The 17,209-nt window shown below is 39.2% G+C and overlaps 1 protein-coding gene across 1 annotated transcript in view; it reads left to right on the top strand.

The window, feature by feature from the left end:
* The window catches only part of Lama4 (laminin, alpha 4), a 141,077-nt gene that overhangs the window by 23,853 nt on the left and 100,015 nt on the right, over positions 1 to 17,209 (top strand). Inside the window, exon 2 of the mRNA XM_013032844.1 lies at positions 10,134 to 10,235. Within this exon, the coding sequence (XP_012888298.1) occupies positions 10,134 to 10,235 (102 nt within the window). The remainder of the gene's footprint in view (positions 1 to 10,133; positions 10,236 to 17,209) is intronic.

The following is a 17,209-nucleotide window of genomic DNA, read 5'->3' on the forward strand; positions in this document are numbered from 1 at the left end:
AGGGAGGGAGGGAAGGATGGAAAAATTAAACAGACTATGACAACATTATCTTAAATTTCCTAATTCATCTGTATTTGGTTCAGATTATTACACAATGCTTTTTGATACTGCTTCAGCTCCAGATCAGCAGTGAGGGCAACCTTTGGCCCAGCTTATGAGTCACTCTTTTTATGTTGTGCCAATCTAATGCCAAAATGTTTAGGGCTGTCTTGGCTCCTAAGGGAAAAAAGCACTTTCTGAATATGACTCAACACTCCTTTTGGAAAGAAAATTGACTTGTGAGGCCTTTTACTGGATTTTAGTTTCTCTATCAATTGGAAAATTAGAGTATTGTACATTATTCTGAAACCCTTTTACCTCTACCACAAAAGCCCTTCAGATTACGCAGATAGCCTAGGAGAGATTACTTAACTCTTAAAATGTAATAATCAGTGGAAAGCAAATTAGCTTTCAGAATAATTTAAAAACTGATGAGTGCTTTTTCCTAAGACAGACGTAAGACCTGTGCAAGGAAGGCACCGCATAGAAGAATAGTGGCTGGCCATAAAGTGAAATACAAAGGAGCAACAAATTAAGCAAGGAATGTTCTTATGACTTTTTTAGCTGTGTGTCATGATAAGCTACACCAAGTGAATAGCCAGGAAATGAGGGGAATTCTCCACATGCACCTGAATCCATTGTCAAGACCACATTAGTCACTTCCTATGGATGATGAAGGACCTCACCAGTCTAGACATTAGAATTCAATATGCAGCCACACATAAGTAGCATCTTTTGTTTTATTCATTTGTTCCTTTACTTATTTTTCCTTTTTATTTACCCGAAATGTTAGTCTCCATATATCTTAATAAATAAAAATTCACTTATGTAGAGCTCATAAATCATACTTCAGATTTTTTCTTTGTCTTTAACTGGGCTGATTTCTTAGATTCCCACACTTTTTTAATGATTTCTCTTTATATGTGTCACATAAAGATACCATAGATAAAACATGCTTTGAATGTTTTAAACATGATGAAGATATCATACTTTTTCTCTTCTGAAGCTGAGTTTTCACACAATATTATACTTATAAGACTCATTTATAATGGATCAAGGTTTACCAAATTATTTATTCTCCAATTTGCTCTTGCCTGACTCATTCTTTTCAGATTCAAATAATTTTTTCCTATTACTATATTTTCAGCATTTACTTGCTATTATCTAATCATTATCTTAGGTAATAAGGCATAAAGATGAATAAGACACTGTCTCTGTACTTAGTGAGTTCACTGAGATGTCAGAGGATTGTAAATTTAAAAGTATAGTGTTATGGAGCTTGGAAGGTGGCTCAGAGGTAGAGCGCTTGCCTTGCATGCATGAGGTCCTGGGTTTGATTCCTCAGCACCACATAAGCAGAAAAAGCTGGAAATGGCACTGTGGCTCAAGTGGTAGAGTGCTAGCCTTGAGCTGAAGAGCTGAGGGACAGTGCCCAAGCCCAGAGTTCAGGCCCCACCAGTGACAACAAAACAAGACACTATGTTGAAAACCAAGTTCACAACTTCGGATGGGGGTGATGTAGTTGTGGAGGTGGGAGGGAAGGGATAGTAGGGGAAAAACAAAAGAGGAGGCAACAATACTTGATAGGAAATGTACTCATTACCTTGCTCATGTAATTATAACCCCTCTGTATGGTATTTTTACCCCCAAAAAAGTATAGTAATATGTTCCAAGTGCTCTAATGAGGTATCTGCAAAGGGCCAGAGGAGTGGATGAGAATTCTCAGGGGAAACAAGGGGAGGGGGAGGGGGCGAGGGGGAGGAGGGAGAAAGACATCCTTGACCTCCATGACTATCTACTCAAAGTCAATGTGGGCATATATGAAAGGGAAGGCACAAAATGTGGCTTGATTAAGCCAAGAGCCAGTGGCTCATGACTGTAATTCTAGCTACTCTGGAGGCTGAGATCTGAGGATCATATTGAAACCAGCCCATTAGGGAAGTCTGTGAGAACCTAATCCCCAATTAACACCAAAAAGCCAAAAGTGGAGCTATGGTTTCAAGGGTAGAGCAGTGGACTTGAGCACAAAAGCTCAAGGACAGCACCCAGGCCCCTAAATTCAAGCCCCACAATCATTACACACACACACACACACATACACACACACGTTAATTAGGAGCCAAGGTTGATTCTAAAAAGATGAGTTATGCCTATCTATCTATCTATCTGTCTGTCTGTCTGTCTGTCTGTCTATCTATCTATATAATTTGTATCTATCCAAGAAATTTTGTTTACTCATATAAACAATGAGTAAAGGGCTACTGGAGGCTTGAAGCAAAAAAAGTAATTAGGTAAGGAATTTAATAATTCTGATAATAAAAAGTAAAATGGAAGAGAAAAATTCTAGTAAGGAAGAGAATAGAGGAAGGAGTAAGTGCAATAATCCAGGAGAGAGAAATAGTAAGAGCTGGAACTGAGCCGAGACATTGGGAACAAGGAGGAAGAACCAACTTGGTAGTGGAACAAGTAGAAGGTAAACCTTAGGAGAGCACAATGTACAATGAGTAGCAGGAGATGGGTATAATCTAACCCAGGTCCAGGCAACAAGGGGTGTATTGTATGTAAAGAATTTAAAAAAATATAATAAAACTTATTAATGTTCAAACTGCTTTTTGGTATGAACACATGCCAGCAATTCTAAACAATGCAATGACAAAATGTTCCTCCCTAAAAATAAAAAACATTTGTTGTCTAAGTTCTAAACAGTTGCTCTAGTGACAGTTGAGCTTTCATAGTGAAAGAGATATGTAAGCTTCAAATCAGCAAATTCCAATTACCCAACCATTTATAAACATTGTATTCAACATACAAATTAATTTGAAGAGCTTCTAATCCTACCATTCATCTCAACATTCTGGGGATATAAAGTCACATCGTAAGCTTGTAATAGTTTAGATGGTACAAGATCATTTCTAACTTGAGATGGTATTCCTGTATGCCTACATTGAAATAAAGACAGATGACACTGGTTGTAATTGTGAAAAGGAAGAGGCAGAACTTGAGTACAACAGTTGTGTCATTCTATGTGCAGCCATTTTCCAATCCTTCTTCACTCTTGGAGTGCATGTAAATTTAAAAATATTAATAAAGCATTGTTTCTGTTCATGCCCCACAATCTTTATCACTAACAATGGTGATCTCAGTCATCTGCACTATGAGGAGAAAAATAGGTTTGTAAGAGGTAAAATGGTGGGAGACATGTTACATTTTACATACCTCTAGCATTGGAGGTGTGCATAAAAGAGCAAAGTCAGGAATATGTATTTAGATTTGGGGGGGTTACCAGAATACAGATGGAGTACAAAAGTGTAGGAAACAAAACTGTATAGCTAGAAAAGAAGGAATAGGAGGCACCCTGATACACACACCCTAACTGCTGCACCTCAACCCCCACAAAAAATAAAATTAAGAAATATATACAAGAGACAAAGACAAGAAAAGAGAGTTTCTCTGGAAACCAAGAGATGAGAAAACTTCAAGAGTGAATTCAGCCATGTTAAGTTCTGTAGTATAATGAGAACAAGTAAGATGGAAAAGCAAAGCCACAGGCATCATTTGGTTTTCCTCTGGCAGGACAGATTGCTACACCGAAGGCAGAAGCCACATGGTGAGTACAGGCACACACTGGAAGGAAAGAACAAGAGTAGTGCAGTTGAATTCACTCAAGAAAGAGAAAGATGATGGGCAAGGTGAGATAAGGAAAGGAGTGTTAGAGTCTGAGACCACTAGAAGATGTTAAGGCAGATTCAATACAAGCACCCATCTATATTCTAAGCCCCCCCCTCTCCTGGCTGACAAAAAGTGAATAGATTTCCTCCGTTTTCTGCCACATACTCTTGTCATGATGTACAGTGTCACCACAGACTAAAAATAACAAGGCCAAGCAACTAGACTGAAATCTCTGAAACTCCTTAAAAGTTGATTTATCTCAAATATGTTGTTTGTTGTAATAATAAAAAGGTGATGAGCAGAGTTGGTGTAAGAGAGGAGGGTAAGCAGCAGGGTCTGAGGACACAGAAATCTTGACCTAAGAACATGAACAAAAGACTGGTCTTTCATTTTTCTTTTATTTTTATAGTGCTGAGCACTGAACTCAGAGGCTCATACTAGCCAGACAACTGTGCTGCCACTTGAGTACCACACATCTCCCAATCCAAAGGGGAAATGCTACCACTTATGGAATGGGCAAAAGTCCTAAGAATGAACCAAGACAAATGGGTAATTTTGAAAAGAAGAGAGCTTTGGTGAGACTCCATCCAGTGGCCTCTGTGCTATCATGTGAAGAGGTAGTATTATCTGCTGAGCAGAAGTAGATGTGATGGAAGTTTGGAATGCATTTCTTCTTCCTACTAGCTAAAAATAAGTTTCTTCAGTGATACACAGTGAGAAATAATACAAGGAGAGAAAGATTTGTCCTAGTCACTTCCTGATTGGCCTCTTGGGTGACCCTGGGAGAGGGTAGCACCAAATCACTCTAAGTAATAGGATCATTTACTAGCAGCAGAAACTGACAAGACTTCTCAGCAGTGAAAAGTATTGCTAGCTTCCCTGAGTTCACTGAAGGGAAGTCATTATCATTCACAGACATTTCAACTTCCAAACATCCTGTAAGAAGATACTTGCATGGGGCTGGGAAGGTGACTCAGTGGTAGAGTGCTTGCCTCGCATGCATGAGGCCCTGGGTTCAATTCTTCAGCACCACATAAACAGAAAAGACCAGAAGTGGCACTGTGGATCAAGTGGTAGAGTGCTAGCCTTGAGCTGAAGAGCTGAGGGACAGCACCCAGGCCCAGAGTTCAAGCCCCATGATCAACAACAACAACAAAAGACATTTGCAAGGACCATAAAGTGGTAATGCACACACTGGTATCACCCATAAGAGACACTGTAGTCAGTCCTTGGTGTCTATCCATAAATATTAGCTGTCATTATTCATCAAAACACACTTGAAGATGACAGAGATGTCTGTCATGCCACAGCATTGATTTTTCTAAATGGTTAAGGAGTCATCAAAATCCCCAAAATACCTGCAGCCTTGGTCTTTTCTCCCTACTTATTTTTTTAGCTAGCCCAGTAGGCTACATCTCTTCCTTTCTTGGAAATGTTTCCACAGCATTTGCCCCAGTAAATTAAATAAAAAATGAGTCCAAAAACCTGGCAGAAACTAGATTGTGTAATCATAGCTCAGAAGGCGAAGAGTGAAAAGAACAAGCCAGTTTCAGGAGGCCATGTGAGAATACAGAACAGAAAACCAGATTTTTTTTTTTTGGTCCGGTCGTGGGGCCTGGGTGCTGTCCCTCAGCTCTTCAGCTCAAGGCTAGCGCTCTACCACTTGAGCCACAGTGCCACTTCCAGCTTTTTTTTCTTTTTGCTTATGTGGTGCTAAGGAATCAAACCCAGGGCCTTATGCATGCAAGGCAAGCACGCTACCACTGAGCCACCTTTCCAGCCCAGAAAACCAGATATTTGCAGATCCATTTCTTAAAAAATTACCACTGGAGAATTATTACACTATGCAAGCATTATGCTATGCAAGTGGCAATCACTGCTATAAATGAGTAACTTACAATATATTTTAAATAAATTTTCAGAGAGAAAATTAGTTCAGTTTTAGGGCCTGAACTCTAGGCCTGGGCACCATCCCTCAGCTCTTCAGCTCAAGGCTAGTGCTCTATCACTTGAGCCATAGTACCACTTCTGGCTTTTTCTGCTTATGTTGTGCTGAAGGATCAAACCCAGGGCCTCATGCATGCAAGGCAAGCACTCTACCACTGAGCCACCTTCCCAGCCCCATCAGCCCCAATGTTCATCAGTATTAATGAATGTCATTATCTCTACATCTACTGATTCATAGGGAAAATCTATCTGACTTAATGGCCTGTGAACTTGATCCTTTCAATTTTGCAGATAAAAAGGAATATTTATTTGCAAGTGAAATATAACAGGCCCAGGTCTATTGGTACCTATCAGCCCAAATAAGTATTTGATGAACTTTGCTTGGAGACAGTTTTACTGCTGCTGCTGTTGCTGTTGTTGTTATAGTCATACTGGAGTTGAACTCAGGGCTTTGCACTTGCTAGGCAGGTTCTCTACCGCATACACCATGCCTTCAGCTCTGGTTATTTTGTAGATAACTTGCCTGGATCACAATCCTCCTATTTATGCTTCCTACCATAGTTGGGATGAAAAGCACATATCATCACACCCAGCTTTTGCTGTGTTGAAATGGGATCTCAGGATAGCCTAAAACTTCAACCCTTTTAATCTAAGCCTCCAATGTAGCAAAGGTGACAGGCACAGCTAGTGGTTGAGGTGGGAAGTCATGTGAACTTTTGGTTTAGACTGGCCTCAAGCTGCAATCCTCCTGACCTCTGTCTCTCCAATAGATAGGTTTAGAGGTATAAACCATTATGCCCGGCCTAGGGATAGTTGGGATCTGTGAAGGGAACATGGGTTTCTACCTATGAAAGATAATTACATAAATGTGATGTAAATACCATGATAATGACCTTCCTACTCTTTACTAAATGAAAGAGCCTGGTTTAAGATTGATCAAAACAGCTTGTGTTCCCCAAAATTCCTCTGGAGATGAGTCATTGTCCCCACATCATTAGCAATTAAATTGAGAGCTCCAGTGTCTTCTGTGGCAGCCACCTGCCCTGAGCAGTAAGCACAAAAGTAACTCTAGGAGCCAGCTAGGAGAAACCAACACTTTGTGGTCTATGTAAGTTTTTATCCTAGCTTTTTTCTGACATTCATACGATAAAATGCTTTTGAACTGGATAAAATCTCAGAGGAATGCTGAAACAGTTTTCCTAATCAAGCTGTGATGAAATCACTGACAAAAGAGAAATCTAAAAATCAACTTATCCTATTAAAATGTAGGGAATTTCAAATACACAAACAAGAGTTTAGACAAACCAAGGGGAGGCTACCTGGGTAAGTCTCTCTAGATTCAAATAAAATCAACCAAGAGACAAAGTTCTTGTATAACACATGGCATAATGTATTTAGCTTATCATGGTGCTTTGGTTATAGGTTTCTGTAGGGGAAATTGGTGTACGTTAAGTCCTGTAGAGGAAATTGGTACGTGTTAAGCCCTATTTAAGCCCAAAGTTATCTAGCATAATTTGGAGCTACTTTCCAACACAGATATTTTACCTTTCTTTTCTGTTTTTTTCTTTTTTGTCTTTTTGCCAATCCTGGGGCTTGAACTCAGGGCCTGGGTACTTTCTCTGAGCTTTTTTGCTCAAAGTTATCACTCTACCAGTTGAGCCAAAGCTCTACTTCCTCCTACCAGGGCTTCCACTTGCCTATCTGTTGCATTTTATATGAGTTTATAAAATGGTGCCTCACCTCTGCATAGAGGAATTGGAAAATATAATTCTTTCAAGTAGACCTAATTCAGAAGGAAAAGAACTTGCTAGGTTCGCACCCTCCAACCCTGCCCTCTCAGTAAAAGGCCCAGTGTCTGCTCAATACAGCTCTTTCCCTGCCTCCCTTTTTCTTCTCTTCTCTCAGAACACAGCTGTTATCCTTCACCCAAGGTCACAGCCTCAGCCTGAGCAGTAATAAGTGGATAATGACAGACTATGAGAGTGAAGTCACCTCCTAAATTTGGCACAACCTAAAGATTTTACCTGGTATTCAGACTAACCTAAATAGGGGCTATGGGACATTAGAGAAAGACCTAAGACCAATCCATCCAGCAGGGGATGTTTGCAAAAGCACACAGGGCTCAGATTGCTATCCCAGTTCAAACCATTCCAATCACCACCTGTTAAGTGATCAGTGATCAGTTTCATGGTGGAGTGATCTTTCCAACCTTGGTCAAATATTGGATCATTTAGGCAAACTTCAAAAATATGCAAATTCTTCACACTCTTTTGTAAATCTAAGGTTATTTTAGCCTACAAACGTTACCTATTGATAAATACAGGTCCCTTGGTTTCATACTCAGTAGTACTGGATCAGCAGTTCTGTGCATGGCTATAACATGGTCAAAGAAGCGCTCAGAAGCCATTGTTTTGTAGGCTACTGGGATAACTACTCTTTTTTAGGTAAGGGCAGAGGTGACACTGGGGCTTGAACTCAGGACCTGTGCTTTTATACTGTTTCTGCCACTTGATCCACAGCTTCATTTCTGGCTTTTTGGTGGTTAAATAGAGATAAGAGTCTCACAGACTTGAGCTGGCTTTGAACTGCAATCCTTAGATTGCAGCTTCATTCCTCTAATAATTGAAACCATGAAAATTGTAAAGTGCAACATTATATATGGGTCAATAAATTGGTTTTGTGGGTAGGGACCATGACATTTTAAAATAAAGAAATTTAAGGTATACTATGCACTAAGTTTAGTTAGTGTCATATGACTCTCTTTGCTATACCTATATTTGTGTGTGCATTTCCAGTTCAATATTAGCATCAGTCGAGATACATATATGAATACCAATCTTTGTAGTGAAAAACATTGAAACCACATGTTATAACTCATGATAAGAGACAAAAAATAGTGAAATTATATCTAATTTGCAAGCTTCCTGCTGCAATTTTAATGGCTTCCCTTTCTCTTGTCTGCTACTTTGGCTTGGGAAACTGAAAAAAAGGTTATCATCCACCCTAAACTCCCCAATATAAATTAAAATTGGTCCCTTTCAGCCTTACCTGTTCTAAAGTAGAAAAGATGAAATTCCTCTTCCCGTTTTTCTCATGGGCAAATGCCATTATAGTCTAGTAAACTTCCTTCAAGTAAACCTATTAAATTTTAGCTTTATAGTCCTTCAAATGTTCATGTTAAGTTTTAGTCTTAGAGTGTGGTAGTGTTTTTATAGTGTGACTACTGTCTACATTGTTTTTTACAGAGAAAAAAAGCAAGAGGAAATGGGTTTGCATAGCAGTCAGAGGGACTTCAGCCAGATATAATGAAAACTTTCCTGGTAACCAGGACAGTACAAAACTACAATGGGTCAATAGGAAAGGAGGGTAATGAGGAAATCTCCTCTTACAGAGCAAGTCTGTGGGAACAATCTAGATTCTTATCTGTCTGGAATTCTTTAGATGTAAGCTTGTCTGAATGGCAAATAATGAACCTCCAAGACTACAATGCAATATTTGCCCCTGAATCTCTGAGACATGTAAAAACAATCAAATATATACACATATCCCTAATAAGCTCATTCACATAAACAGGGAGAAATCTATTTCTCAACTAGAAGTACTGAGGACATTGGAAAGAGTCCTTCATTACTGGGCAGGGAACTTGGTACATTTCAGGATGGCTTAATTTCCCATAGCTACTTAGCTTCTCTGGTTATCATTTTCTAAGCACTAGAATAAAAGAAAATAATCTGTGATCAGCATCTAACAGGCCTGACAAGTGAAAAAAAATGTTTCTTATCCTTTCTCCATGTAATATATTAGAATCTGAAGAAATAATGTTAAGAAACCGTATTTATGAAAGATGCAGCTCAACTAAAAGTTGTTGTCTCAAAGCCAATAGTTGCTAAAACCAGAAGTCTGTTTATAGGAAACCTAATGTAATTGCGCACATTGGCTAAGGTTAGGATGGGTTTGGATTGGATTGAATTGGGAGAAAACCATACAAATGTCTCACTGTTGATAAGGCCTTATTCTTCCTTACAATGATGGAACAATGTTAAGAGTTTTCTTCTCTGCAAAGGGAAAGAAGAGGAAAAGAAATTAACCCCCCCCAAAAAGAAAAGATTTAATCTACAAGCACTGGTGGTTCATACCTGTAATTCCAGCTACCCAGGAGGTTGAAGTGTGAGGCTTATGGTTTGAAGCCAACCCAGGCAGAAAAGTCCCTAAGTCTCATCTCCAGGAAAAGCTAGAAAGGAAGATGTAGCTCAAATGATAGAATGAAGACCCTGAGTTCAAGCCTCAGCACCAGCGCACAAAAAAAGAGAGATCTGACCTATATATCAATTATCACTGCATATATAAGAATTACTTTTCATATGTTTTAATAGTAAAGCAGCAATTTAGTTTTCTATTCACCTACTACTTCTTTCAGGAATTACTGATTGCATTGACTCTTGTCAGTAATTAAAATGCTTTCTAATGTGTCTTTGCAGAGATGTAATACTGGCTTCTTCCGTGCCTCATCAGGAGACTGCTTACCCTGTGACTGCAATGATAACTCCAACGAATGCTTGGATGGCTCCGGACTTTGTGTGGTGAGTTAGGAACCTGTAAGAACACAAACTCCTCATCAGGCCCCTTTCCAGTGCTTTAGTTTTTCCTGCAAAATACATCATGGAAATGTCTTCTCATCTTAAGGGCCACCAAGGCTTTTGTGCAAATGTACATATGTGCTCCAGGAGGATCCTGCCTCCCCACACTCAACAGCTGGTTTCCTGCTGTAGGCCAGCGGTGACAGGGTGAAAATAACACACAGGGGAAGGAACCGTGCATCCAGATTCCTCTGTAATAGTATAGTTTGCCATATGCTTGGCTTCATCCCACATAAACCAGGAGAATAAAACAGTTGTTGCCTAGCTTACTATGGATTGTAAGATAAACAGGTCCATAGATAAAAATTAGTTCTAAAATGTATTTGAGCCAAATAGCCAATAAAGATGTAACCACAAGGCTTCATCTTCAAGTCTCACAGAGAGTCACAGAGACCTTTTTTCCCTTAATTAAAATTCATTATCCAATAGACTGATCTTCCATGAAGCATGATACAGAGAAGGCTTCGAACAGAAAAGCCTTTATTGCACGTTACTTGACTCAGTGTACCACAGTGAGTGGACAAAGAAATACTGACTGCAAGTAGCTGCAATAGAAATCAAAGTTACCAGTTTTAAGTCCTTATGACCCAATACCATAATTTTCTTCATCAGCTATATGATGCAGCAAGAAAACTCATTTCTTCCAGTTTCTTCCAGCTTTTGTCAAACTACAGCTTTTCTTAAGCTACAGGAAGACTTATTTAAATACACTTGAAATTAGCATAACTGTCTCAATTAAAGAATTTTAATTCGAAGTGGCCTCTAAAGTACATGAAGGTGCTATTTTACTCACACTCCATGTGAGGATGCAAATTAGAACACTTCAATTTATTTTAAATCTAGAAGTTGTCATTTTTCTAGGGGCAGAAAATTAAGGGCAAAATACGAAGTGTTGCTATCTCTTTGCAGTGCTTTTTAGCACTCATATCCTTTTCCAGCTCCCCCTCCCCAACTTCTTAAATAACCATAACATTCAGGATGTGCTTCATAGCCGTGTAGGCATACCCAGCTGCCAAAGTCTACCCCTTTCTAATGCTTCCACCTCCGGTTTCCTGTTATTTTAATCCCAGTGACATTTGGGGGGAAATTATCCCATGCATACCCTTGAACTAATAATGCATATCTCTGATAAATTTGAACAATTACAGGCTCTTTGTTATCTTGTTTATTACTATAGGAAAGTAGGGACCACCAAGCCTGTCACCAGCTGTTAACTGACAGAAGACTGAAATAAATTAAAGGGGGTAAAATGTCTTCTGCTAGATCCTGTCAAGAACAATGACTAAGGCACTCTATAAAAATGATGTTGTCAGTGCAGAAATGAGCCTGGTGTGGTCATTGATCTGGTCTTCGGCATCTGAGAAGATTCAGTCCTTCCCTGTTTCTGGAGAACAGGGGAGTTCTAATCAAAGTTTCAAGTGAGGCTTGGGTGTTAAACATTCACATGTGTACCCAGAGAAGTTACTGATCCTTCTACAATTACTTTGTTGCAAGACAAAATTTAAACAAAAAAGAAATAGCTATTCTCCTCATAATTGTGGTTCCTCCCTCTCACCGGGTCTAGAGAGAAATATCTGGTTTTCCTAATTCACTTAGTGTTTGTTCAGTTACTGTTTTTAGAGTTTAAATAGTATGTTTGAAATTCAAAGTATAAATCACCAACAGTCCTGCCTTCCAAAGATACACATATTCATAGTATTATGAATTTGATTTTGAAAAGAAAAAAAACACATCTCATTTGTATTGAATTAAATGTGAGTAAGGAGGCAGAAATGCCTTGCAAATACAGAAATGATAGATTGTCACTTAATTGGCAAAAACATTAAACCTATGGAGTCATATTGGTATCAAACTCAATTTGTCCCCCTTGGTTGTCCCTATTCCAGCCTAACGATGGACAAATCCAGTTTGCTAAATACCTGTGGTCCCAGCTCATTCGCCCATCTCAGGGAGCCCAAGAAATGGGCTCTAACACAAGCACTATATATCTGTGTTCACCAGTGTTCTGATCACCACTTACAAGTTGCTTGACTTCTTATCTCTTCCAGCCTCTATAGGCAATCAAAATAGAAAAGCTGCCTTTTATTTCATTTTTGTCTTGTTCTGCTTTTATTTCAAAAGCTTATAGAGCATGTACGTATGTGTGTGTATATACATATATGTACACACATATATATGCCTATGTACTTCCAACTGCTTCTAATTCCTTCTCAATTCCAATGTCAACCTTAAAATTAACGGAGCTGGATGTCAGTAGCTCACATCTGTAATCCTAGCTAATCAGGAAGTTGAAATCTGGGGATCATGGTTCTTAGATAGATTGGGCAGGAAAGCACCTGAGACACTAAGACTCCAGTTAACCATCAAAAAGCAGATGTGGAGCTAGGGCTCAGGGGGTAGAGTGACAGCCTTGAGCACAATATTCAAGAACAGTCCCCATGCCCTGAATTCAAGCCCCAGGACCAGCACACAGAAAATAATAATTAAGAATTATAATTTTAAATTTAAAAATTGGACTGATTCTAATTAATCAATGAACTAAGCCATTTAGCAATATAGAGTAAACAGAAGTATAGCACCATTTTCGATGTCAGACAAGCAAAGAGACATTTTCACTGGTGAAACTCTAATATTTCGTAGAAAGGTGGCTATGTTAGAAAGTAGCTTAGACACCTAATATATACTGTGTCCTTCTAAGGTGCCACTCTTATCAGAACCTTGAGCATGGCTTGCAACAGATCCAGCCAAGTAGTGCCCCAAAGTCCAGTTAATATGCCAGACTGTATAGAAGGCTTCCAGAAGGTGGCACAAGATAAGAGATGAAAGGAAGAAAGGAGCAGACAAGTGACTGGCAGGAGTGCCTGGTTACAGATGCCCGGATTTTATTCCAGTTTTAGAGACTAGAGACAGAGAGCCAAGAGGGAACCTGACTAGGGACAATTAGCACCTACAAAACTCATGCTCAGTGATTCTGGGGTGGGGCGTGGAAACAGGAAAAGCCTAATACCTAGAGCTGGAGTGGATCCTAACTTAAAGCTCAACATTGGCATAGGGCTCCTTGGTTTCCTATTGAATACAAAATTGATATTTTTTTCTTTTCTTTTTTAAAAAATGTATTATTGTCATTATAAAGGTGATAAATAGAGAGGCTGGAAGAGATAAGAAGTCAAGCAACTGACTCAGTTACCTGAGTCAGGTAATGAGTACCTGTCTTTTGGACAATTGATTTTTCTAAGCCAGATTCTGGTGGCTGAGGCCTGTGATTGTAGCTTCTCAGAAGACTGAGATCAGTACTTTTAACAATTTGAGGCCAGCCCAGATAGAAAAGTAACCAGAACAAAGCAGGCTTGGAAGTGTGGATCAAGTGGAAGAGTGTTGACCTAGCTAACATTTCTCCCTTTCTTTTTCTTTGTTTTTGTCGATCATGATTCTTGTACTCCGGGCCTGGACTCGGACCCTGAGCATTTCAGCTCAAGGTTAGTGCTCTACCACTTGAGCCACAACACCACTTCCGGTTTTCTGGTGAATAATTGGAGATAAGAATCTCACGGCCTCTCCTGCTCAGGCTGGCTTTGAACCGCCATCCTCAGGTCTCGGCCTCCTGAGTAGCTAAGATTACAGGAGTGAGCCACCAGCACACAGCCACTTCTCCCCTTTCTACCCTGCTACTGCCTAGGCTCAACCCTTAGCACCTGTCTGCTGCCCAACCTCCCAGACATACAATGACTTCCTCTAATCTCTGGCAGCCATGGAGATGGCTTTCAAAAACAATTTAAGGAATCCTTTGTTCTAAAATCCTCCATAAGTATCTTCTTCATTTAGTTACAGCTCATTATCTATCATGGTATCAACTTAATCCACATTTGTAAAGTGAATGAATGCATTTGTAGCTGACATAACAAGATAACCTAAATCCAGAACCTTTAATTTTGTAATATTTAACAGACTTGGGTCACTCTTTTACTTCAGTAAGCTATACTGCCTTATTCTAAAAACGTAGGCTCAGGTCCAACTCTCAGTAATTAAACAAGTACTTGTTCTAATATTAGATCTATTTCTCTCTAGATGCTTACTTTCCTTACTTCTCAGAGTGTGGCCTACAACACCATTGGCAATATATAGACATTTGCTAGATATATAGATTCTTAGGTTCTACCCCAAATGTCCTGAATCCAAACTTACTCTTCACTAGAACCTTATGATATTTGTGTGCACCCTACCATTTTTTAAAAAGCAAGATAAACAGTTCTCAAACTTAACAGTATCATGAATTCTTTATACATTTGAGATTGATTGATTGATTGACTGATTGGTTATACTGAAAAGCCTGCAGTGAGAAAAATAGAATAAGCAGTTGAAACACAGACTTTGTTTATACTAAAGGACGACGTATTATGGAGAAAGTTCTAAATTTTTTACAGAGTTCTGTTTATGTGACTCACATTAGAAAAAAAAAATTGAATTACAGCCAGGCACAAGTGGCCCAAGCCTGTAAACTTAGCTACTCAGGAGGCTGAGATCTGAGGATCATGGTTCTAAGCCAGCCCAAGCATGAAAGTTTGTGAGATCCTTATCTCTAATGAAGCACTAAAACAGCCATAGTAAAGCTGTGACTTAAGTGGTAGAGCACTAACTCTGAGCAAAAGTGCTCAAGCATAAACTCAGGCCTGAGTTTAAGCATCGGACCGGCACTAAATACCAAATATATATATGTGTGTGTGTGTGTGTGTGTGTGTGTATGTACATATGTGTATATGTATATATGTATACATATATGCATATATGTACATATACATCTAGATGTATATATGTATACATATAAACATATATACATATATATGTATACACATATACATATATATGTATGTATATATGTAAATGTACATGTATACATATGTGTTGCTTTCTGAATTTAAACTAAAAAGAATTTATAGCAATAATAAACCCATTAACCTATGTAACGTATTTTTATAAAACTTGTACATATTTTAAACATGTTGAAGTCTGTGTCACTGCAGCCTCTGGGCTCTCATAGTTGACCAGAATTAGCAATATATTTTTTATTGAGAGTAGCTAGATACATTTACCTACTTCTGCTTCAACCTGGAGTCAAGTCTTGTGTTACATTGCTTCTAGGAAGGTGCATCTCATGCCCACAAGCAAATGAGATTACAAAAGACAGATAAGTATTTGAGAAACAGTTTTTACCTCCTGGCCCATATGTTGATATCCACATGGATTTCATTCTGCAGGAAGCATGTTGACATTATGCAAAGAAGAACCGGACCCTTTGAGGTTCTCATCCTACATTATGCTGGTGTGGTGACCAAGTTGGCAAGAGACAGAATTCATGTGGAGAGGACTGAGTGTGTGTCCAAGGTCATTGCTAACAGTCTGTAAATGACTGGCTGTCTGACTATGGGTTTATTAACCCCTGGCTAGTCATTCAGAATGCTTATTTTATTTTTAAGTGGGGTGAGTTCTATTAAAAAGTAAACTCTTCTTCAACACCATACGTATTTATTCTTGTCATTCTTGTTTTCTCTCCTTTAAATGGAAAAGCTTTGGAGGTTAAGGGGCATTGTGCAATCAATCACAGAGTAAAAGATGTTCGAGGAGAAAAGAAACTGACAGGCTGTGTAGTCTCGATCTTCATTTTACAAACAGATAAGGAAATAAAGACTCTAGAAGGTAGAATTAGCTGGGGACCTTTTTACCCTCCAGCAGATTCTCTACCACTCTCCCAGAATGAACATCAAGGCCTTCTAGGGGATTTCATAACAAGTCATTTAAAAGCAGAGAGATAAGGAGAGTCATGTGAACTCTCATCTTCTAGAGGTCAAGAAAGAGTTCATGACTTTGTCCTGGGGCAGAATTCCCCTTGTTAGTGGGGCAGAATTAAAGCCCTAACAAGGAGTACTTCAGCATAAAAGGGGATACAATGGGGAACGAACTTATTTTAACAGCATAAGAAGCACTTCATGCACAAGGAATGGTCTAACATCTGACCATGGGCTTATTTTCTTCTGCTCAGATAGTTTCATCTGTGCAACAAGGATGTAGACAAATTGGACCACAGTCTACAAAGCAGTCCTTCCAGGTTGCTTATGGCTTGGGTTCATGATAGTTCATGATATTTATCTAGGGCTCATTGGATTTCCCTGGGATGAAAAATTGCCACTAATTTTGAGCTTGACTGAGTGCATGTTAATTTCCTTTATTAGCTCCAGATACTAGCCCATTCATTCATCCTTTTCCATTCTCATGTATTTCCCCAACAAATAGATCCTAAAAGATGACTTAGCACACCACACAGTTTTAAGAACTGTGAAATACCCGGTGTGTGGGGTGGGGGAAGGGGGCAGGCTTCCCTGGCTCGTGGCAGAGAAGAGCCCTGCATGGGTCTCATGTCAGTATTTTATTGGAGCCTGGACAGTTGCCAGGCAACACTGGCTTCGGACAAAGGAAGCATCTGGGATAAGCGGTGGCGTGGAGTGGCCTTGTGAGGACCCATGTGATGGCAATGCTGAGGACTGTGGCACCCCTGTCCCTGCCCTGTCCAGTGTCTGTGTGGCTGCAGCCTCTGGGCTCTCATGGTTAGTTGATGGGAATTAGCAACATGCTTTTAAATGTGGGAAAACTGAATGCCACTCTTAAAATAAGGACCATTATCAAAACAAAAATGTATACTGTCTTAACTTGAACAATGAATTGTTTAAATGTTTTTTTGTAGTCTTTGTGTACAGAAATAGTGTTTCTTTGATTAATAAAAGAACTGTGCCATAAATGTTAACACCCTCTTGCATATATACCATGCACTATTTTTTATAGTTCTAATTGCTCAAGCAATCTGAACTTTGTATGAAGAATTATAATCTAGCCTCATACCTAATAGCCATTAAGATTGCTCAGTGGGG

Source organism: Dipodomys ordii, unplaced genomic scaffold (genome assembly GCF_000151885.1).
Source record: "Dipodomys ordii isolate 6190 unplaced genomic scaffold, Dord_2.0 Scaffold157, whole genome shotgun sequence".
NCBI classification, from domain to species: domain Eukaryota; kingdom Metazoa; phylum Chordata; class Mammalia; order Rodentia; family Heteromyidae; genus Dipodomys; species Dipodomys ordii.